The sequence below is a fragment of the Haliaeetus leucocephalus genome, unplaced genomic scaffold, assembly GCF_000737465.1.
Source record: "Haliaeetus leucocephalus isolate CR32 unplaced genomic scaffold, Haliaeetus_leucocephalus-4.0 Scaffold228, whole genome shotgun sequence".
NCBI classification, from domain to species: Eukaryota; Metazoa; Chordata; class Aves; order Accipitriformes; family Accipitridae; genus Haliaeetus; species Haliaeetus leucocephalus.
Window position 1 is genome coordinate 3,167,229 of NW_010972664.1, and position 25,211 is coordinate 3,192,439.

Here is a 25,211-nt window from a genome sequence, read left to right on the forward strand (position 1 = left end):
GTTCACATGAGAAGAGATTACTAGCTGTGATGAAATGTGCTGAGCTGAGTGATAATTTTGCTGATTATGGACTGCGCTAAGAGCCTTCAGTGTATTTGAAATTCAAATCTTTTATTTTCTTGAAAGGCTATCATATAATCCACTGTCTAATGCACATCTGGAAAAGCAAAATAATTTTAAAAATTGAGACAATCTTAGCAATCCCTTGAAACTCAAGAAGTGAATATGCAGCTCACAGTCTTAAAATGACAGATCATGCAAATAAACCAAATGCTTCCATCTATCTGTGCTCAAGACAAAAAGAATAGTTAACAATTAGTAATTTGTTCCATAAATTTATCCATCATGCACAGAATATTTTGAAGATCTCAATTTCTTCTTATCTAGTAATTATTAATATTTATTAATAAAAGTTTTGATCATTGCATGCTCAACTATAGAATCAGCCTACTTTGCCCAGTTTACCCAGCAGTTGCTGTTTAGGGTGAGTATTGGGATGGAGGAGCAAGCTTAACCTCCCACAGTGGATTCTTCTGGCAACATAAGAATGAACTGGTTTAGGATATTAAATTAATTAAAAAGATCATGTTTCTGGGCTTTTGAATGAAAGTGAAAGGCTGGACCTATAAGGATAATTCAGAACAGATTAAAAAACAAAAAAAAAAAAGAGAAGGAGTTGGCAGCATACCTCAACATCTCCCTCTCCACTGATTTGGAATAGACATTTAAGGCATTTTTTCCCAAACTCCTCTGCAATATTTTTACTATAGGTCTATTGAATATTCTGGGGTATGTCTCTCTCAAATCCTCCTGGAAGAATTTAATATCACTTACAGTTTATGCATCTGCAAATCTGCCCACCATGTTTCCTATCCCTTATCAAATGTATATTACATGTTTTATAGCAAGTGTGACAATTTCAAACAGGAGAGATTCAGAACAACATCACAGCCTCCTGTGAAGCTCTTCCACAAAAAAAGACAGAGGAAGGATTGGTCTCTGCTTTTCCACCTCTCAGGAGAGCACCCGGCCCTATCATAATAGTGTTCATCATGAGAATTTCATGACTTGTGTCTAATTTAACCCATTAATTCACCAGGAAAACTTCTGAAATGTTGATTTTGGAAGTGCCAAAGTAAAGACTTCATTTTGTTATTCTCTTATTTTAATTTCCTGTTGTAATTTGACCAAATTCCACCCAAATTTAAACATCATTTCAGTTAATCCAAATTGCATTTGTAATGAATAAACTGTTCATTAACAATATATTTTGTTCTTTTCCGATACTTTGCTCAAAATTTAATCTGCATTTTATCACAAAAGGAATCTGATAACTTTTCAGTTACCAGAATATGTGAATATATGGTTGCTGGCAAATAGTTTCAAAACCATTTTTTTAAATTAAATTAATTTTGAAATCAACTTCTCTTTTACTATGCAAATATATTTTAGCCACACAAAATGTCTCTGTGGAATAGATATAAAAGTTTCCTGCTAGGATAAAACAATGTAAAATTTAAATAAAAAATAAAAATGTTGTAAAAGAAACTAACAAAACCCCCAACCTTTTTGTGGATATTTTTCATTATCTCTCTGTTCTTCAGAATGCTTATGATATATCTTTTTAAACCTCTAAGGGAATTTTGGATCCTTACTAATGAGGAGACCTATCTAGTAGGAACGCAAGCATGTATACACATTTTAGAGATTTACAAGTCATAGTTGTGAAGACAGTGCAGTCGTTCACAGATCAGTGGAAACCCTAAGTGTTCATTTAACCTTTAGCCTTAGTGTCATGGAAACCTGTAGTGGTCTTTCACCCATAACACCCTTGAAAATGAAGATTCCTTCTGGCCAGGAGACTTTCAATTACACTATTGATCAGAGCTATTTAAAGGATTATGAGCTGCTCATTTGGGCTGTAAAAAACCTAATTACATGCCAAAGAACAATATCCGTAATGCAGTAGGTTTTGAAAATACCTACATTGCTACACATATGAAAGGCAATTAGATGCAGCAAATAACTGCAATGGAATCATTAAGAACTTAAGTAATTCTTTTTCCTTAGTTTTTAGCTACCTAGAAAACTGGGATTTGCTGTTTTATGTTAAATTGAAAGGAAAATTTACACAGTTAAGTTTTCATTCTAATATACTACTCGTGCTGAAGGTATGCTGATAGTACATATGAGCTGAGATCAATTTTTATTTTACCAAATGGCTGAACTGTGTAGTCATAAGGAACATTAATGAGATAAAAAAATTCATATCAAGGTGAAAATGCATTACATTTTCTCTTTTCTTGTAATATAGTGTTTCCTGTCATATCTCGGAGTTCAGTGGGTGATATTTCAGAATATCCAAAATAGCTTTCACATTCTGGTGTTAATAAATAATCTGTATTGGCTTTCTATTTTCAGTTTCAATTTCAATAAATGTGATAAACTCACACTCCAAGGTACTACTAATACTAATGATTCTATCCTTTATGTATCTTGTTAACAAAAGAAGTTAGGTAGTATTTTTGCAACATTAACATTTCAGAAACAATTGTTTTAGGTATAAAATGTACCGCTAACATCTCCCTGATATTTTTTATTTGTTAAATAGCATAATGAAAGCACTTTGGATCTGTTGAAGGTTCCAGAGGTTGGCATCTCAAACAGCTCAAATACAACAGAAACCATGTTGCTTCACAATAATTTATTTTCAGTTCATTGTTAGAGTCAGGTGTTGTGTATGGACTATAATGAAACAGATTCTCAGCTAGAATAAATGATTCAAACTGCATTGACATTGGTGGAGGCAGGCTAACTTAGACTGGTTTAGGAGCTAATCCTGCTTGTTACAATATTTAATACCAGTCATATAATTGTTCAGTTGTTCAAAGATTTAAAGGAGTAGTGTGGCTGGTAAATATATCAAAATGAATTCTCAGTTCTGTTATACTGATTTTATGCAGGAGTCATAGCCTTGTTTATATTCAAGTATTTAACATTCATTTTGTATGAACACATTCTTTAGAAAAAAAGTTATATTTTTCTGCTTAACAGATGGCTCAGAGAATAGGTTCAACAGCAGAATTATTTATGAAAAATTGGTCTTTCAAGAAAAGTGAACATGAGCATTTTACCTCATCTTCAAGATATCCCACTGGTCATGGAATGGGGTTTATACACAGCCATGCACTCAGTCACTGGTTACAGAGTCCTTTAAGCAGTACTTCAAGCATGCAAATGTAAATTAGTAGGGGAAAAAAATTAAAAGAGTTCATGGCTTTTAAAGGTGATGAAATTATTTGATAAGTGAGCTGTTAAATGGCTTGATTGAGTTTGAACTTTTCTCCACTGAAAAGAGTGGTACAGTCATTTAGATCACTCAGATTATGAAAATGTTTTGTATTACTGTTAGATACTTTTGCTGATGAAAACTTGCAAGTTGAGCATGAATGGGGGATGTGATTGGTACCCATGCTAGAATGGCTATGGTGTTTCACTTTGAACTTTAACAGATTTTCTCTTTAGGTGCTAAATCAGGTAAGCAGTTAAACATGTTTTGATGTGACATTAAACATGTGCTTTAAGTGCTTTCCTAAATTGGAAGAAATAAGAGATGTACCTCAATTCTTTTCTGCATCAAGGTCTTAATTTTTATCCTATCTTAATCACATGAATCTGATGGTCTTTGCTAACAGAAGTTTATGTATCTAGGTGTTATCTTGCAGTGGTCAAATAAAATTCTTACAAAAATGCTTTTCAAATATACCAGTTAATTGTTAACATGTATCTGTGGGTCTTCCAGAAATAATGGTTTTATTATTCCAGAATAATGGTTAGCCTTTTAGAGGCTAACTGAAACTAGTCTCTTGAAATTGGTACTGCGTCAAGGAAAGGGCTAACTGCAGCAGAGGATCGTTAAAGGTATGGATGCCAACGCATGTGTCACTGTTCAGTCTTGACAGATAGGCCTCCGCCCATCATCCTCCAGGGGCCGGTCAATCAGACTCTGGCAGTGGATGGGACAGCTTTGCTGAAGTGCAAGGCAACTGGTGACCCCCTTCCTGTCATCAGCTGGTTAAAAGAAGGATTCACTTTCCTGGGCAGAGACCCTCGAACATCCATACAGGATCAGGGGACGCTTCAGATTAAAACTCTGCGGGTGAGTAGCAATAACAAAACAAGCGCTGCAAGTGGTACATGGCTAGTCTCGAGCTGTTGACGTGTGCCTCAAGCAGCTCTGCTGTCTTGCTGTCTGTTGTCTTCAAAATTTACTTAATTGTCTCTTTTACTATGAAATTCTCACTAAGTTCACATCCTATTTCATTCTTTGACATTGTGTAGGGAAGGGGGGGTGAGGGGTGGAAAGAAGAGCCAAACTAGCATCAGATATTTCTATTAGAATTCCCTAAATATAGAATTGTATTTAAAATCTTACTTATGGTGCAGTAAAACACGAATTGGGGATGGACAGACATGAAAAGGACAGGCCTTCCTTATCTTTTCAGTCGGTCTTATCATGAAGCCATTGGCCTGTTGTCTCTGCTAAAACTTAGAGCAGTTCATTTTCAACACCTGATGGTAATTTTCCAAGAAGCTACTGTGCTCACAAGTGATTCTGGAGTTCATCAGGGTTTGGCCATGCACTTCCTCCATCAGTGAGTCTTGGCAGTCTTGAGCTGGCTGATTTATTCCAGTGTTATGCTTGCTAGAGATGTTCCATCATGTTGCGGAGGGGAGAAGACAACTAATACTGTAACATACATGCAGTCATATGCAGAGAGATTTCTATTCAAAATCAAATGCCTATCATAATATTTTACATTTTGACACAAGATAATACAATATCTTAAAAGTACAAAGAAATCTTATAATATTTCACATAGCATAATGTGAGATTTTGGTGTTAAACTTTGCATCTCTAATCTTTGTTTGGGCTTTTAATTTTTCCCTGCTCAAAGGTAAAAATGTACATTTGATTGTGTGCACAAGAACAAGCATGTATATGGAAAAATAGTAACGTAAATGTAATTATTTTTCAAGAACGTGAAGGCAATTTCAGAAACCATTTAATTTCATCAGCAGTAATTTCTGCACGTAGCTTTGCCATCCAAAAAAATGTCAATAAACGTAGCTACTGAGGACAAGACATAAAGAGCAGTTTTGTTTTCTGATACCATCTCATCAGTGACCGTAGATGAATTGTTAACTTCCTTGGAACAAAATGGAATTTATTAAAAAATTTATGCTAGCTTTCCTTGAGTAAACAATTTATCCTTCCTCCCTGGGCTGAAGGCAGGTTTAGGCCACGAAGGTTAATGCATTTTTCCTGTAGAGCTGGATTAAAGAGTGCGCTTGAATAGTCAAGATTCCCCAGTAGTGTTAGAAAGCAGCAATTAAAGGTGGAAGCTTAGTGATTTCAAACAAACTTTGAGGCATCGATGATGGGCTTCTGTGGAGTGTCCATGAGGCAGAAGCTCCTGGGATACCTGTCTGCATGCAGCTATGCAAACAATGAAATTGGTTCTGAATCATGCCAGTGCATTAATCTCACTGTTAGAGGCACAAGGTCTGTAAATGAAAGGAAAAAAAATTGCTTGCAAGGGGAGAGGAAAACAGTATTAGTAATGAGTGTGGTTTTGAAAGACATGAAGCTTTTATTGATCCTTAAGTGGCTCATTCACTAGTAACCAATTTTCCTTAAATGCCTAGAAAGACAATTTATATAAACCCCTTGATTGCTGTAGTGTGCACTGTTTGGCTCAGACTTAAGAATAAAAAACACACACAACCATAAAAATAAGATTTCTCCTGTACCTTGCACTTTTTATGAATTAAATATGTATTTAAATTTGGAATGTTTAACTTTTCTGTCAGGTCTACCTGAGCAAGGACTAGCAACACTTCCTAAGCAAAAAATGGCCACGAAATACATCCAAGTACACTTACATACCCAAGTTCAAAACAAATTAATATTTATCACCCACATGTCCGCAGCCTTCTCCTCCTGTCACAAATAATAATCACTATTGCAATCATAGAAGATTTCAAGATATGGGTAGAGATGAGCCACTACTATTTAAATCTTTAGGACCATCCTCTTCTGCTATTTAACTCTCTTTTTATGTGTAAATCAAATTATTCAGGAGTCTGCAGCAGTCACAGTAAACCAAGGGCCACAGTCACGTACATGAACATAGAATTTTTTCTGATGAGCCAATCTTCCCAGTTGCCCTGAGGAAGACAACTAAAAACTCATATACGTCACTCACTCAGTACTCTTTCAGACAGGTCAACATTGACAGAAAACTCCCTTCTTCTCCGTAGAAGCGTACCACACCAGATTTAGACACCTGCATTAATTAAGGAAGAGAATTGTTTATTTTACTGAATAGCAAAGATTTTCCATTCACCGCCCCTATTGTTTTTTCCACAGCACAAAAAAAGTATAAATAATTGAATTATCAATACACTATGTCTGTATCTAATCCATCCACAGTCTGGAAGTTAGATAATTACCATAACTTGCAAGAGGCAGCATATCTCCAGCTTGCTTTATACGTTGAGTTTGCCTTCTGCAAGTTACTCTGTTGTGTATACTACATAATTCATTGAGTATGCCATACACCATCTGTCACAGTAGTACACAAATGAAACTGAGAACCATAGCCTTGAGAAATATTCTCCATTATCACATAATGAAGAATTATATATTTAATAAAAGCTCAGAAGCAGCAAAATAAAACACTTCAGAATGCTATAAGGCGTTCTCCTCTGGAAAATCTGTCTCCTTTCAAGAGTCTTTCTCATTTCATTAGCAGTACCTCTGTATTTTGAGTCTCAGACATTTTCAGAAGGGTTTAATTACTGCTTGTATTTCATGGAAAAAACGTCTCCTAAAATGCAAGTTATGCTCATTCAGACAATTGAACGGGCATTAATCAGTTGCTTCCTGCCCCTAAGAATGGTACACTGCAGTCCCAGTGTATCTGAAGAAAATACCAACAAAATTAAAACATGACAAGGTTAAAAATCAATTAAATTATATATCAACAAGTAATCTAAAGAGCATCTCACTTATTTGGCTTGATATTCTTCTTGAAGAGTGAGGTATAAGCACATTTGCTATAGTGCCAATCTGTATTTAGCAGAAAACCCATTACAATTCCTTAAAGTCCAATAAACCTTCTTGGATGCAGTCCTATTTCTGTCAAGTCATCTGATGGTGAATATAATTCTTCTCTTTTATCACTAGAGTCAGCACTGTCCCTCTTCTGCTACCATCTGCAGATTACCATGCTTTATACATAATGGTAGGAGGGCTGCTCTGTAAAGTTACAAAGCAAAGTGTGCTTTGTAAAGTTACCATTTTCCATCCATCCCTGCAGTCTTTACTAGTTCCTGTCTCAGAAATCTTTACTTTAAATTTAAGTAAGGAATAGCAAAACACTTGGCAAATTTTCCAGTAGGACAATTTATACAGCAAAGAAATTAATATTGATAATATAATTCAAAACAGTTTCCCCAAATAAATTTGAAATATATGAACTGACAAGGGAATCACAGTGGTTTTATACAAATGTATTTTTTTTGCTACCAAAGTGCCTTGCAAGCCTGAAATAAAATCCCATGTGAAAGAGAAGAAAGGTAAGCATGGTGTAGGATCTGATTTAATTTCGCCATTTGAGAATTGCTTGGAGGACTGTCTGTGTAGAGGAACCACTATAAAGTCTCAGCAACAGTATTTGTATGTGTGGAGTCCTGTATAGAAATGACTTCATCTGTTATAAGAGTCTAAGATGATTTAACAGCCTTACTGGCGCTGGAAACTGTATCTCTGGGTCATCATGGGATAATCAACAGTGAGATTTTATCCTCTAAGAAGTTAATTGTTATATTGTTACCTAATTTCACCTCTATTTGTTGTAACCAATACAAAGGTTGATACTGTCTAAAACATCCATTCTGTAGCACTTACATTCTGTACTGGTACCATTAACAATATGAAAATTAGAATTAGAAAAGTTTTAGAAGCAAGTAATCTTATTACAGTTCTCTAAAAGTAAGCCACCATTAAACAATTGTTTGAAAATGGCCAGTGCCCTCTAGTCTGGTGTAAAATGTAGGCTAAGTTCTTCTTACCAAGAAACATTTAGAAAAAGAAAATTAGTATAAACTCAGTCAGCTGATTCTAAAAGGTTGTTAAAACTGCCCTTAACTGGTTTTTATGTCTAGCTGTCCGATACTGGGACTTACACTTGCGTTGCTACAAGTTCCAGTGGAGAGACATCTTGGAGTGCTGTGCTGGAGGTGACAGGTAGGTGATATCCAGGGGCTGTTTTTCAGTTGGCACAAAATGAATGCGTAGACTATGTTAGAGCAGTCTGAGTCAAATAATCTGTTCTAGAAATTCTAGGATTGAGATGGAGAAGTTTTGGGTAGGAAGGCTGGGTTCCTTCACACACCTTGTATTTCACTGCTATTATCTTTAATTGCCCATTGACATTGCAACAATTTGTATTTGTCTCCACTGACACAGGTATGCTATAACTCTTCTAAGTAGGAGTATTAATAAACTATGGGTTTGTCCAGTAATTGGCTTGGGCAAGGAAACTATTATGCCTACATAGAGGCCTATCAAAGTCCAGTGTGCTCTCTGTGAGTACTGGAGTTGATCTGGATATAGGAACTTTCTCAGCCTTCTAGCAACTGATGTTTTGGTATTTTATGTAAATTTCAGCAAAGCTGGGCTTTTTTGCTATTTTCCTTTTTTTTTTTTTATATATATTTATATATAACCTTTTGAGTTTTGTGGGTTTTTTTCTTTCAGTATATACCTAAAGAACAATAGCTCTTCATCCAAAAATGTGTGTGGTTGTGCAATTGTTGACTTAGTTCTTTACAGATTAAGAACATTGGTTATGCTGATTTTGCAGATGTTTGGCATGTTTTTCCTTTTAATCTTCTACTTTGATCAAATTTATACAATCAAGGGTAAAAAGTAATTGTTTTGTATTTGCCCCTCACAGAATCTGGTGGAGCAACAGTCAGTAAAAATTATGATATAAATGACCTCCCTGGGCCACCATCCAAACCTCAGGTCACTGATGTTACTAAGAACAGTGTCACCCTGTCCTGGCAACCAGGGACCCCTGGAAGCCTACCAGCTAGTGCATATATCATTGAGGCTTTTAGGTATGTGAATTATTCCACTTTTAATCTCCTTCCTTTCTAATTTTGCTTGAATCCTGGTACCAGCTGTTTTCCTGGTATTGTGGTGTTCTTTTAGACTCTACACATATCATTAGAAGTCCATTAAAAGACTCAACTCATGTGGCAGGCATTGATTCTTACTTTTCAAATTGATATTTTTTTTTTTAATTTGTCACTTTTTTCTAAGTGATTAATCAGAGGAACATCTAACTATTTCTTCAGGTCAACAGGAATATAACAGGACAATACAGTCATTAATTGTTACTTTTCCTCTAGCACTGATGATCAGTGAGTTTCCTGTGGGAATACTGCAGGTCAAATCTTTCGGGCCAGTGTTATCTTGACTATCAGAGTACAAATAATCTGAAAATAAATGGATAATCCTGAAGCCTCTCTGCATACTTGAATTCCTGTTCTTGTTAAAGCAGCACATATTAAAGAGTCAAAGCACTTAAAATTTCTATTTTTTACTGTTTTAGGTAGATTAAAACTTTTAGCTGAAAAGGCTAGTGTTGATAATTTAGGATTTCATACTGCAGCCTGAGGCTGAAGAAAATCCAGTTGCTCGCTTCCACACAGCAGCAATTAATACATGGTATGAAAGAACTCCTGGGCTCCGATTCAGCAAGTTTGTCTAAGCATGGGCCATACCTCTCACATGTATCAGTAATATACTCTTTGGCTTAAAAATGTGCACGTTCTTAAATGTTTTCCTTAATCAAGTTGTTCAACAAATGACAAATAATTTAGTTCATCTTTTAAATAAAATTAATGCAAATTTAAGAAGTTATAGCAATAATGCCTCACCCTGCTAGTTAATATGCAAAGAACATTACTGTACGTGCAGATTGTGGATTTTGTTTTGGAATGTATCCTTTATGCATTACATGACTGAAACAATTGAACCATGAAACTTGTAGCTCTCCAGTTTCTTTTTCCTTTTAATATATTCAGATTTTTTTTTAATCAATGCTATACAACAAAGCACAATAAGATAAAATTTTCTCTTTAAACTTTTGTGATACTTCACCCCAGATAAGCTTTAATGGCATCCCATCAATAACTTTAACAAAAGCCAGGCATTTTCATTAAAAGCTGTTTTAACAGTCACACTTGAAATCTCTTCATACAGTGGATTGTAATCTAATTATAATAATGTCCAATGGAAAATGTAGTGACAGAAAAAGTATTCATATGCTTTCCTTCATTTACAAGAATGTTTTCAGCAGGTTTTTCTGTAACTTTGAGTATGAATATAGTTCAAGGACAATACTTTTCTTCCAATGACAATTTATTGACATAATTTACTTAGCAGTGTATAAAATTACTCTTTTAACAGGATTTTCTTTTCTAAGGTTTATGTTCAAGAGTGGTCTATCATTCAAATTTACTTTACAGCTTTCCACACTTTCCTTTTGTAGGTATTTATTTTGGAGAGGTAGCAAAAGCTTTTGCTGCTGCTGAAAGGAGAAATACTTTTGACAGCTGTGGGGTTTTTTTTATCCCACCTTGATGAGTTAACTTAAACAAATATTTTTATTTTTTACCTTGCTTTTACTACTTTTTTCTGTACTTAGACTTTATATAGGGTTACAAAAGCAGGTCCTTTCACTTCTTTATTTTTTTCTTGCATTAGTCTATAATCTTCAACCCTCTTCTCGTTGCAGTCAATCTGTGAGCAATAGTTGGCAAACGGTGGCTAACCATGTGAAGACCACACTCTACACTGTGAGAGGACTGCGCCCCAATACAATCTACCTGTTTATGGTGAGAGCTATCAATTCACAAGGTCTGAGTGATCCCAGCCCTATGTCAGATCCTGTCCGAACACAAGGTAATAGTATTTATTAAGGCTTATGTGCTTGAGCTAAAATAGAAAGAAGGAACTGAGAGTTGACCAATAGGTCAGTGTGGCCATTTGGCTTTAGCACTCTGACTGAAAGAATCATGAATTGAGCTTAATGAATAAAGATAAAAAATAGTCCAATGTTTTCTGTATCAATCTGGAGCTTAGAAGAGATAGGTTAGCTGTTTAATCCTTTCTGTATTGTAGACCTTTTGTTTTGCAGTTCACTTAGACTGGGTGTGCTCCTTGATGTCTGGTTTCTATTGAAACTAATGTGAGTTACCCAAGCTTTTTGGAAAAGTTCTCTGAATACCATGCTCTCCTCAATACGTTTTCTTGCCATTTCCTTACTTCTGCATTATTATAATAGGGATATACTATAGTAACAAGTGCTTATGAGAGACGGACACCATGTTTAGCACTAGTTTTAATCAAAAGAACTGCACAAAATATCTGTAGTGTATTGATTAATCTGGTCCAACATTTAGGCAGAGAATTCACGTAAAGTAAGGCATCTACATGCTAAGAATATTTTGAAGTTATTCTAGAGAAAAGTATGGGTCTTCTATTTACATACCCAGATTTCTGAATTCTTTATATTAATCAACGGCATAAACCAAGAGGGAAGGCTGAAGTGAATCCCTCATTTATAGGGTGGTGATATAATTGATAGCTGTGATCCTCCATTGCTATTAAATTGACTGTTGAATTCTGTTCACATTACATCAGACTCTAATGGCGTATAACTGCCATAAACAAATTTCTCTTCACAGCATGGATTTTTTTGGCTTTGACAACACATTGCTCGAACATTTCATTCAAGAGTGTAGTTCTGTGTTAAACAGGTTGGGATGCAGGAATTAATAATCTTTTGGAATCATAGGGTTTTTGAGTCCAAAGTAATAGCTTCTCTCACAGTTAATTTAGAATGAGATCTTCTGTTTATGGAAGTTATAAAAGTGTCCGTGGATAGTGCATCCTGTGTCAGCCTCCTGCATGTGTAAGTGGTTTGGATCCTTTGCTGGTCCTAAATGGAAAGAGAGAAACAAGAGTAGGGTGGTATTTTTTTATCACATAACTGTCACAACCAGCCTCTCTGATCCCAGTCTATTCCGGAATAAATCTGTCATAATTATTATTATCCCCTCAAAATAGTAATCATTGCTGTAAAAGAAGAAACAGAGCTGCTTTCCAAAAAGCTGAAGGAGTGAGTTGGTCAGGGATTTCATGGCTTGACTATCCATGGAGTATCACAAGTTTTCTCCTCTTTCTTACTCTCCCATTATTATAGGATGACTCATACTTTTCACTGCACCAGCCTTTTAGTCTGCATAACTTATCACCTGGTTAAAAAAACAACTTTGTTTGTCATTTGAGTGTCAAGTATAGACTTTTTATCTGACATACTGACAAGCAATTTGATTTCAGTAAAAACATGTCTTTTAATTAGCTACAGCATGTGTTGCAGCTTCCATTTCCAGAAGCTGTTTAGCAGTCAAACACACTGAGACATGTACAGGATTTATAGTTTCTTTGCAAGCCTGCAGTTTAATAGAATTAAATCATAAAATCAATTGAAAATTAACATAATGTTTTGATGTGATTTCTAATTATGCCTGAATTCAATTCAGGCTCACAGAAGAAGCTGACACACAGTAGAAAGCCTATTCACAGTGGTCATGGAGGAAGAAAAAAGCAGCTATTACAGTGCTATATAGGATTAATTTGCAACAGGTGGCTGTGGTAGCTTTAATAGCTGAGCCTTTAATTCCCTGGTGTTAATTACAACAAATACAAGTAATAGGATTTTATGCATATTGTCAGTAGTGGACTGCAAGTAGACAATCAGGCACTTTCAGAAGTTTTACCTTACATCACTTGCATCAAATAAGCACAGAGAAATCAGTAATTACTCTAAGAAAGGAGTTGTTTCTTGTTTTGATTATTAACAGACCAAGCCACATATTAAGAAACACTTTAAAGAAACTATATATAATCCTATCCCTGGAATTTAAATTACTAGCAACTAATAGCAAGTTCAATGGAAGCCAATAAAAGAGAGGTTAGAGAAAATATATAACCAATTTAATTTTAGAGACCTCTTAATTGTGATCAGAACATAGCTTCTTGAGCCAGTTTTGCTTGAGTCATAATTTTATTTTTCTAGTATTTGACAATATCCTTACAGATAGATCAACTGTTTTTTCCACCAGGAGTCTCCTAGTAATGTGGAAATGACATTACAAGACATTACACTGTAAGCATCACATATGCATATGTTTTCAACTGTACATACGAGAAAACAGAATTCCACATGTACTCTTGATACTCATTTCTTACTGTTATCAGCCCATGTTATTCCCTTGCTTCTGAACATATGTCCCGTTAAAATGATGAAATGCTGTTCATACAAACACACTATGTAGAAATGTCTTTTCTCCTGAGGAAATATAGGTACTTTGTGGGTTATATACCACAGGATGACTTAACCTAAAATATAGCCATGGGTAGCTGTACGTATTTTGTACCAAGGCTCATAGCTTTTTGTGGATAGCAGCATAAATTATCATCCTGTAAACCAGTCTGAGTTGCGGTCTTACATATTTATTTTATTATATCTTTCTGTTTCTTGGTCACTTTGAATAGTCATAATTTGCTAGACAAGCTCCTTCAGTGACATCCATAGTTGGATTATATTCCCTCTGGAGATCCTTGGAGCCTTTGCATTAGAAGCCTGTGGCAATATTGTTTATTGGTGGCTCAGAACCCATAACAATCCAGAATTATAAAGCTGAAATATTGATGATCAAAAACTACTTTCTTTCAAAATCTGGAGGCATGTGATTCAAACATAGTTGTTATATTTAAATGTTTCATTTTTAAGAGCACTATTATTTCTTCTTAATAATATTTAGAAAATAAAAAGAAATCACATGCTGCACACTCCCATATCTAAGACCATGTTACAGAGGCTCACACAATGAAATCCAACAGGTGTTAAAACTCAGATTTATTCTTCAGTAAAAAAGTTAGTTAGAACGCCAATAACATTTGTGAACCACAGGTTCAATGATGTAAGGGGAATTAGTACTACACAGCCGACTTAAGAATTTTTAAAGTTTAGAAATGACAACTCAAAATGTGCATATCACTCACCTAAAAGATGAGGGCTCTCAACCTGCAGGAGTTACCTAGGGCAGCGTCCCCACCCAAGGGGGGAGCCCCCGACTGCAGACTCACTGCTCCGAGGAGGACTGACTCAAAATGTCCTCCGGTGGGACCCCATTTATACCCTTGTTGAATCTGATCTGTGGTCATTTTAATCCCCATTGGCCAAAAGGTCAACACTTCCAGGTACTTGACGTGTGTTGGATTGGTCAGTTTGGCTTTTAACCCGCGGCCTCTAGGGTTTGGGGTTTTTTTCCTCTCTCCCTGCCCGGAGAAGTTTCGTTTCCTGTCGGGGTGGGTGTGCCTGCCACAGACCATCAGAGGGGAAAAAAACCCTTTTATGTATGTATTCTCTTCCAAAGGACATGATGTTGATCCAGAAAGAAGGAAAGTGTCTTTTGCTAGTGAATCCCATGGGAAAACCAAGCAGAATTCACAGATGTCTTAGACAGGCATGACCATAATGTATCAGTCCTTTTTGGATATAACCTGTGCTTGTGTTCCAAATCACCTCTTCTGGAAAAATTACAAGCAAATTCCAGCAGAAATAATCAGTATATGTATTTCTAACAAGCATTATGTAATCCACATAGACAACTGACATAGTAAGGGCATCTGTAACTGTTGACCAAGAACAGCATTGTAAGATCCTTGAAGGATCCATTGAAAGGATCCAGACTTCACTGGCTCCTAGAAAGTACTTTCATTTCTGTCTAAGTTGAAGGGAAGGGATGTGCTATAGTGATATATTAGCTAGGTGATAGCTGTAGCCCAACATTCTGCTTTTGGCGCAATGTAGCAGAAAATGATGATTTCCAGGAACTATCACTAAAAAGACACATTGCACATCTTCTCCATTTTCTGACACATATTTTGTATTTTCAGTTCCTATTTAGCAAAGGTAGTACAGCTTCATTCAGTTTAACACAATGGCACAAACCAAATGTGGTCCCTAAGGACTAGATGCTAGGGCCACAATTGGTGCCAGAGATGGAGTCACAGTTTTCCATAGATGTATATTAAGTGATCAAATTCCTTCAGATTTTGACTAGAAGAAATAATTTCCCCACACACTTTGAAGGAATCTTTGACATGATCCTGAAGAGAAAATTTTTGTTGGCCTTTTATTAGATCAGAATTGGTTTGGCTTCATAAATAAATTCTTTTTTCATATTTTCACTAGATTTCATTATCTCTATCTGTAAAGGGAAAATTTGCTTTGCAGAAGAAAATGTTATTTTTAGTGTTTGGTTTCTTGTGTGCATGTTATGTGGGAATGGGAAGCTTAGTGAAAGTTTGGAAACATATAATGGCAATGTCATGTATGCTCTAAGAAAATAAAAAAACCCCAAAACTGTTCATCTTCTTCAATTATACTAACCAATTTGGTTCCAGACCTCTGGACAACGATATTATTATCTGAGTATTTTGGAAATAGTGAATATTGCATGTCTGTCATCACTTACCAGATCTGAGAAAACTTTGCCATCGAGTCTGAATACTTATTTTAAAATCTTTATATTTCATTATTTCCTAAGCAGCTAAAGGTGAATGGTTTGCTTGCATTACTTGATATACTTTGGAGCTCATATTTAAACCTTGGTACTCTATTGTTTTAAAAACAGTACTGTAAAGGGTGTTTAAATCAGGTCATTAAGCTCTTCAGTCATTCTTATTGATGCCATATAAAACTTTTCTCATTAAAATAACACTTTCATGTGTGTGCCTGGCCTGGCAGATATCAGCCCACCAGCACAAGGTGTAGATCACAGGCAAGTCCAGAAAGAACTGGGAGATGTCATTGTACGACTGCATAATCCTGTTGTGCTGACACCCACAACGGTTCAAGTCACTTGGACGGTAAGGCTTCTCTTATAATTACCTTAACAGTACTTTAAATTTGCCTTTTTATCCCTGCAGTTTTTTACTACCCTGAAAAGCTCCAGTCTTGGCCCCAATGTGAGTGCTCTGATAAACTAGCATTAAACAGGCATATATATGTGGTAATGAAATGATCTTTTTATTTTCTCTTTCAAGTCAGGCAGGTTCAAAGTCTTCAGTGTTCAGCTCAAAGCGAGCTAGCTGTCTGACTAGAAAAATATTATAAAAATGAATATGCTTAACACCATAATCTAAAGGATAATTGATCTGTGGACTCATTACTGTGCATGTCAAAAAATAATCAAAGTTAAATATCAACGTGAAATTGCTGTATGAAAAAGCACTTTCCACTTCAAGGCATAGGGACCTCTGACAATACCCTATTATTTGGTGACCCTAAAATGCAAAAATAGCTTTCCTATAGGGCACTTGCAGTGAAGTCAGAAGCACGAGGTACTGATGCCTGATCCACTGTGTGGCATCTGGGTTTTTAGCATAAGCTTTACCCGCAATCAGTGGATATCCTTTCATTATAGAAGACCAGAATCTTTTTGGCAGTACTTAACTACATTTCTATCTGAGGGGTCAAACTACTGGGTAGAATTTCTGATACAGTGTTTGGCTTTCAAAATGCTATGTTTCCCTTCCTGAGGCTTGAAGGAAAAGATTTTTAACTAGAAGGAGAGAGTTCCCAGGGTGCTGCACACCAGGAAAGAGTGCTTTGCTCTTCAGGCATTTGCCCCATAGGAAGGAGAGCCATTGGTGGAAGAGTGAGAGAAGTAGTACTGCACTGCACGTCATGGAAATGGTTGTATTATACAGGATGAATTCTGCTAAAGGGCTATTCACAATACTCAGTTTTTTTCTTCTACATGCAATATTGCTAAGAGGTTGATGTGTACAGGGGATTATAAAACAGGAGAAGAGTGTGGTGATAGATTGTGTATTCTAAGGATTACTGTTGTTTTTGCACAACTCAGCCATATTTACAGGGGCTTATGCACCATCCTTGTTCTGACAGACTTCAACGGTGAGGGAACAAATTAGAATAAATAGAGAAACCCAGAAATTTGTCTTTCTTAAAGGATTATTTAGAAAATGTGTCATTGCATTTTGCCATTGATGATGTCAACACACAGCTTGCCTTTCTAAAAATGCTGTCCGTTTCAGCTAGATAACTCCAGGACCGGCTGACTAACCTTTGTGCAAACCCTTTTGCCCTAGCAGACATTTGCCCAAGCTGATGGGTCAGTAGTTTAGAAACTTTGGATGTTAGCAGACAGTAATTGTAAACGTGGATCACATCCACGTGGTGCTCCTTCAAGTCCTTTCTTGGGTGTGGCAGCTATCAGAAACACAGTTTCACAGGCTTGCCCTTGCTTTAGCATATGCTGCAGAAGGAAGCCCCAGTATAAACAGTATTGAGTTTTATGCAATGTAACCAATGTTATTCATTATACTATATTGAAAAATATATATGTATTTGCATGTGTGTGTGTGTGTGTATATATATGTATGGGTGTGTATGTGTGTGCATGTGTGTATATCTATATAAATTTATCTAAAAGAGTCTCTTGATGCCCCTACTGAACAAGTAATGAGTGAAGAAAACATAGTAAGGTAAAGGTAGATTGTTAGGCATGCTATGGATATCAGCTCATTGGGAAGATCCCTCAAAGCAGTGACCCTATGCCACCTGACAAGCATAGAGGCCTCTATAGAGACGTTTCAGAATTGCCCAAGGGAAGACAGACACAAAAAAAATCTCCGGAACAGCTAATTAGAAACTTTCCAGCAACCAGAACAAACCCAATTAATTAACCATATTCACTAGGAAAAAAGCCACTCTATCCAGAGAATAAAGTCCACACTGTTAATATAACATGGTTAGATAGTGTAGCTATCATACAAAAGGACGGAAGTGCCATGAGAGTCGTAAGACTCTTTGTGTTGACTTTCTGCAATTCAAAGAGTGAATGCCAAGGAGCAGCATCCTTGATTACTGAGTTGCTGGCATCCTGGCTCCCAGCAAATTAACACCAGTTTCTCCCTTCTTTCTGAGATTGTTTTGGTTTTGCTTTCTTTTTTTTTTTTTTTTTCAAATTTGAGTTTAAAATTTCAGAAATAGTTCTCTGCTACTGTGTTGCAATTTTAAAATATACACATACATATACACACATATTTTGTCTGTTTTGAAAGAAGGTCAGGCTTACAAAGTAAGTGTTAAAAAAAAGAAGAGGAATGTCCGAAGTTAGGTTTTCACTGTCACTTAAATTTATTCCTCTTGTGCATAGGTATTAAAGTGTAGCTGTAATTACCTGGTCACACACAGGATCTCTTCTTCATGGAGCTATTCAACATTTCTTTTTATCTTCTTTATTTGCTGTGTGGTGCCAGGTCTTATTAAATTCATACTATTGAAACCTTGCATTGAATAAAAATTATTAGTTTGTCTCGCTTGCTTATCTGTCATGCTCTCAACTGTAACGTTTGGGTGCTTCACAAATAATACTGAATTTAACATCACAATGATAAAAATGTGTCATTATCCTAACTTTAGACACAGAGAGGTGAGGTACAGAGATATTTGTAACTGATGAGATTTACAGAATCAGATATGCCCGCTGTTATCCAGTGGCTAATTTTAAACCTTGGGCCTAATTTATTTTTACTTTTATCAAAACATTTTGCATTGCAACAGCATATGGTGTACTCCAAGCATGTTTTTAGCCGAGCTCAACTATAGTTCAGCACTTCTAGCCTCATTCAGCATTAAATGGAGAGCTTCATTAGTGGCCAAATGTGAAAAGTTTCCTAGCATTATAAAGGAGCCCTGTGGCACAAGCAGGAATAAAAGTCAGTTCTTCAGTATGGCAAAGGAATTGTTGCTTTGAAATCCCGACTGCCTTCTAGGAGCCTACAAGGCAGAAGGATAATTTATTTACCTCTGTCTTTTAATTTGACATTGATTTCAAATAAATGTACCGCACTGGAAGCTTCAAGAGTCAAGTCCTTTAGACAGTCTTCCAGTGTATTGTCACCTTTTGTTTTGTTCCTGTAGAATAGATAAATGCTAGTGCTGTTTGAATTTCCAGAGATTACTGTGAGTCTGTACTACTGAGTTTAGCACAGTGTGCAAGGTATTCTGCCTAGATGGAGAATTGCTGTGGGTATTGATGTGGGAGCAGAGTGTTCCTCAGGATATTTTGGGGTAGAAATTTACATACTACAGAGCATATTGCAAAATGTGTTTAGGGTGCAGATTAACAGGTTTGCCTGAAAGGAGCCTATGTTTGCAGCATAAGCTGCATTCTGAGTTTCTTGCCGTGTTTTTAAGAACCTAATAGCCTAACTGAATGATCTAATAGCCATTGAACCTGTTTTGCGTTCAGCTGCAGTACACGCAGATTTGAACATGCAGGGGAAATGAGTTTCCTGTCCTGAGAAACAGAGAGCTATCATCAGTTTTGTAGATACCTCCTGCATTATTGTATTCATCATAAAAAAGCATGAGAAGGAGCGTGCAGGACCAATTATGCTTGTAGGTCTTCTTAAAGCATTAGGTCAGTGCTGAGCAGAACCTACCCAGTAATTGCTCTCTTCACTCTTTTAAAGGATCATCTGCATTTTCTGCTGTCTTTTGAGGGAGAAAGTGTATCTTTCTCAGCAACTGTTGCAGCTCTTCTGAGTGGATGTCACTGCTGCTTGTACAAATTCAAGAGTAGTTAAGCGTGTCACAGGAAGTCTAGAAACATTCTCTGATCCCAGTATTCAGTGCAGAGTTCCTGCAATCTCTGTAATAATGCTAAGTACTTTGTATAAGTGGCAACCATGTACAAAAGAGAAAGGAGAATACCTCGAAATAATTACATTCTTTCATCAAATCACGGTCCGTGTTTCTTCAACTCTGCCTATGTGTGAACATATACCAAACCTATAGAGTTGTTTGATGCTTAGCACAGCTGAATGCCGTTCTTTAATGCTAAGCATATTTTTAGTGGCCTGCTGTTGGTGGGACATGTAATTACCACATAACAAATGGAGGAAACAAGTCACAGGCTTTATATTTTATGTAAGACTGTGTGTGCATGTATATATATAGACATATACACATATGTATGTATATGTGTATACATACATATACATGTACACACATATATGTGTGTTTGAATGTAGATGTGAAATACACCTGTCCTATACCTACAAATATCTCTGGTTAATCCATGTTAATTGTCCAAGAGTAATTTTTACTAATTGGAAAACTCCAACCAAAACAAAAAATCCACCTTTCTCAATAAGTGAAGAGCCCTCTGAGTATTTTACCAACATTTTGACCATAGGAAAGGCCCTGTTCATTCAAACTAGCTTTAACTGGGTGTGAGAGAAAGCTTTGTATCCTTTCCTTGATACTGAATGCAACTGGATGTTTGTAGAAAACATTAAAAATGCATAGTGTTTTCTTTTGTAAGTACCCTCCCAGACTCTGAACAATAGAATCACTGTCAATAATCTGGAATTTCGGCAGATCACTCAGCCCTGTGGTAATCAAACTTCTAATTGAAAGCTCTGTAAAACTTGAGTGAGCCCCAAATCAAGCTAGTTTATAGCACCCATATACATGACAACCTTGTTGTACTACTGCGTTCTGGTTTTATATTCCTTGTATTGTTTAGTCTTTTAGGTTAGGAACTTAGAAGTCTAGGACTAAAAGACGTGTATGAATAATTTGTGCATTATCTATATGTAAGTAGATATGAAAGTGTGATGGACTCAAAATTAGTATACTATAGGTATGCTATAGGGGTCCAGTTCTTCTCAGTGAGTTGGTGGGTGCATTTGTGTTTGTACCATGCCGTACAAAAGTTTCCGTACTGGTAGTTTTGTAGCAACGCACTGTTACTGTTCAACCTAGTCAATTCTGAATTTTCAGATGTTCTCCACTAGGCAGCAGTCAATAGAGCTTAAAAGCACAGCAAAGACAAAATGGAAAGTTCTAACAAAGTTATGCCATCCTTCAGTGTAGCTTCTAACTCAGAAGTTTAGCAAGAATCAAACTCAGTGTTTGATTATTAAACTTCATAGCCTTATATTGTAATTTACGTTGAGAATCTGTATTACAAAATGCATGAAAGTGTTATTCATGCTGAATTTTGTAGCAAACATGAGGTTCATAAAGTCTTTATGTCCGTAAAACATTTAGTTAATCAAAGTCAAACATGGATAAAAACAATTTACTCTGATTTACAGACTCCCTTCATCTGGAAACAGCTGCTTAATGTTCTTCTTAAAAACACAGCTTGATTCTTTCAGTATTAACAAGCTATTATTGTGAGTTATATCCCTCTTTCAGTGCATAAATTCACTTAAAGTGAATGTAGAGAAGTTTATAAAATGCAAGCTTAATGTGGTTGTAACATATGTTGCAAGGTTTTTAGCAGTGACAGTTTTGATGAAAGACATTTCTGCTTTGCTCTCATAAATAAAGTTTTCTTCTTGCTTGCCCAGCTTTTTAATGTCCAAGAATCTGTGTCCCCTCTGAACGCCTCAATAAACTGTAACAAGATTATAGGAGAAGCATGATAGAACCTGGTTTGCGTTTTCAGCCTTAAATTCATTTATTCTTAAGAGAAGTCAAACTAATGTATCTCTAATTCTGAAATACCTTTGAGCTAGCAAATTGTCAAGAACAGAAAAGAAGCCCTACTTGTTGAATCTTACTTATAACCCAGAGATTTACCAAAAAGCTAGTTGTATAGTCTTGTTATTTGTGCTGCACTTTCTTTGGCTCTTTATTTGATGGCTACAGAAGCAGCTGGGCTTGGTTTGCTTTTATCCATCAAATTGTTTTGGCTGTTTTTTTCAGGCAAAATTCATGCAAGCATCATAATAGCTTGAGTCATTATTTTGTGCCCTTTTTTTTCCCCCAGAGAAAAAAATGCATGCAACCTCTCCAAGATAAAACACATTTTAAGTTTTTCCTTCAAATAAAAATCCTATTTATAATTATGTTAAGTTAGAATTGTTAAACTTCTATGTATGGTCCAATCATGAATTGTGCTTGCCCAGCGATATATAAAATATAAACCAAAACCAACATTCCATCTCCATCTGATGGCCTGAGAGCGTCACAACCCCAGGATGCAAAGAGACTGCTTAGACGGTGAACACAAGAAACAGCACATGTCCTTGGAAGTTGTTTTCTCTGCATCTGTCTTATGTTTATTTTACTTTCCTGAGCATCTCATGAAAAGATGAGCTGTGAGCCAAGTAACGGACTAAGTGAAAGCATGTAGGGTATCTTCAAAGACTTGTCCTTTTCTGAAAAGAACTTTTTTTTCTTTTCTTCTCATATTTCAGCACATCAGTAGCCAAGATGTGCTTAATAAGTTTACATGCAGTAAGCATTATGCCAAAGTTCTGTTTTCATGATGTATTGCAGGGGTGGGAACTTGTTTTATGATTTAAGGTGGTATTTGTCATGATATATAGAGCTGGAGAAAGTAAAATAGAAGGAAATATTCTATAACAAGTAAAGTGAGAAAAATGTTCTTTATAGACAATTAATCAACAGTGACTTACAAGAAGGCAGTTTGCTTTTTAAATTCAGCATTTTAACTGTTAATTTTCTCTTTTTCATGAGGACAAAAGTATTCTAGGCAGATGTTTTATTTTCTTTTTATACAGTTTCATTACTTTAATATTTTTATTGACGTATTATTTAATACCATTTCTAGGTTGACCGCCAATCCCAGTTTATTCAGGGCTACCGAGTCATGTATCGCCAAACATCTGGCCTACCTTCTCCCGCTGTATGGCAGAATTTGGAGGTCAAAGTCCCAACTGAGCGCAGTGCTGTCCTCGTCAGCTTGAAAAAGGGGGTCACTTACGAAATTAAGGTTCGCCCTTATTTCAATGAATTCCAAGGAATGGACAGTGAATCAAAGTCTGCTCGTACCACAGAGGAAGGTTAGTAAAATGGTCAGAAAAGCAACAGTTTCCCATACCTGTTTCACTGAAGGTGAAATCAAGTGACCATTTTGGTTATTGTGTGTATGAGTATGTTCAGCTCCATTTCTTCCATGTGATTTCTGTTTGTTAGGTATAGGGTTGGCATTAGAATTCAATATAATATTCAGTTTTGTGCTGTAAGTGTTCCATGAGAAAGCACTGGGCCAGTCCTGTATTATTCCGGCTGATACATCCTTCTAATGTACAGGTGGGTTTGGGTCTTCCTAAAAGTGTGCACTGCAGCCGTTCTTTCATAACCAGTGTTGCTGCAATAAAAGACTTTTGTTTGCACTTTGAAAATAAAATTAATAAATGAAACCTTTTATAGGTGAGTGTTTGATATTACACACATCTTTCTGAATGGGTAAAAATGTAGATGAACAGTTTGGTTGGGAAGTGAGGACTAGTGAAGGACAGATATACAACTAGTCTGAAGGAACTTCATTCTCGAGGGTATACCACTTTATTGTTTCTGTTAGCACACCATTCATGAAACTGCCTTATTTAGTCCTTCAGAGGATTCCCTTAAGTACCTTTCAAGCCTCTGTGAAACATGCAGGATGCAGACATAGTGAACAGTTTACACTGCTGAAATGCACAAGCATTTATATCTGTAGCATGTAGCATGGTATGCAGTTTTGGTAAAACATGTGCACTCCAGGACTGCTTTTGTATTGAAAAGTAAAGAGAGTGAGGTGAGATATAAATAAATTTTATCTTTTTCTCTTAGAAATGTACAAACCCCCTATCTTTCTACCCATCTAATGCAACCTTTGCCTGGAGAATCTGTCCTGTAAAATTAGAGGGATGATCATAACAATGAGGGTTCATCTTCTGTCTCTTTCATTGATTTCTTTCAAAGCAAGGGAGAGAACTACTGGTGAAGTTCCAAAATGCTCATATGGTTTCGATGGGTTTTGAGTGCACTCTTTCCTTCCTATTGAAGATGCATTTTAATCATTTACAGTAGTCTCCTGAGGTTTAATTTAGTGCTGATTGCCAAGTACTTTTTAATTCTAGAACAAACTCGCTTATTACTCACTTTTCTCTTTGATTTGTTGTGATTATTGCCCAAGAAGTAAGTAATCCTGAAGATAACTTGGTTGTCATTGCTACTTTATAGATGAGGAAATTCAGTGTCCTGCAATATGTTGAAGAGCGTGTAGGAAGTCATTGTTCAAGACTGATTTAGAATTTGGGACTTTATGGTTCCCATTTCTTTGTTCAAATGATAAAGCCTAAATTAGTTGGTAAAGAATATCTTTGCAGCAGTCTGAACAAAGCTTTAAAAAAAAAAAAGAAAATTGAAAAAAGCTTTCTACAGGTGAAGTTGCTTTTCTAGAGTTAAAATGTTGGATTTTGTCCCCTCACTAGCAGATTTTCTTCTGGTCCAATTTCAATTGATTTTTGTTGTTTATTTAGTTCATCTAACTATCTCTTGGTAAAGGTAAATTAAGAACTACTGAAAAACAGAGATGATTTTTACCTCCTGTCTATTTCTATAAAATACTTGAGGAATGATATTTTCTTTTATAAACCTCAGCTCCCAGCAGAGCCTGTCAGGTGATTTTCTACTTTAAAGGCCACTTTGTTCATGTGGAATAACTTTCCACATAGTGTAGATTTAAAAAACTTTTCTTCCCTACAGATACATATAACTCTCAGCCTAGGATTTGCTTTGTAGATTAATATAACCTTTAAGGAATCTGTTGGCAAGTATCTCTCTCAAAAAAACATCAGCCTATAACATGTAGTATTATCACCAAATGTCAGCCCCTGTAAATAATTCTTCCTCTTGCTTAGATGATAGAGTTAAGTACTTCCACGAGAAAATTAAGACATCCAGTAGATACAGTTCTACAGATATTTCCTTTATTTCCTCACATTATCTTTGTAATTATATTGGTGTTCATATATTTCAAAAATAACATCAACTAAGTCTTTAATGACAGTGGTTTGCTTCTCATCCAATGAAGAAAGATGGCATTCTATTTAAAGGTATCTCACTTGCTGTATTGCCTGTGATTCCATTTCAAAAATGAGCTTTTTTAGACTTGACTTTTAAAAAATGTCAGCTATACTATTTTTAGAAAATAAT

General features: G+C 36.0%; 1 protein-coding gene across 1 annotated transcript in view; it reads left to right on the top strand.

Moving 5' to 3' along the window:
* The window catches only part of ROBO2 (roundabout, axon guidance receptor, homolog 2 (Drosophila)), a 469,290-nt gene that overhangs the window by 371,670 nt on the left and 72,409 nt on the right, over positions 1-25,211 (top strand). The window contains exons 10-15 of the mRNA XM_010567635.1: positions 3,954-4,159; positions 8,233-8,314; positions 9,027-9,192; positions 10,878-11,044; positions 15,963-16,084; positions 22,840-23,071. Of these exons, the coding sequence (XP_010565937.1) occupies positions 3,954-4,159; positions 8,233-8,314; positions 9,027-9,192; positions 10,878-11,044; positions 15,963-16,084; positions 22,840-23,071 (975 nt within the window). The remainder of the gene's footprint in view (positions 1-3,953; positions 4,160-8,232; positions 8,315-9,026; positions 9,193-10,877; positions 11,045-15,962; positions 16,085-22,839; positions 23,072-25,211) is intronic.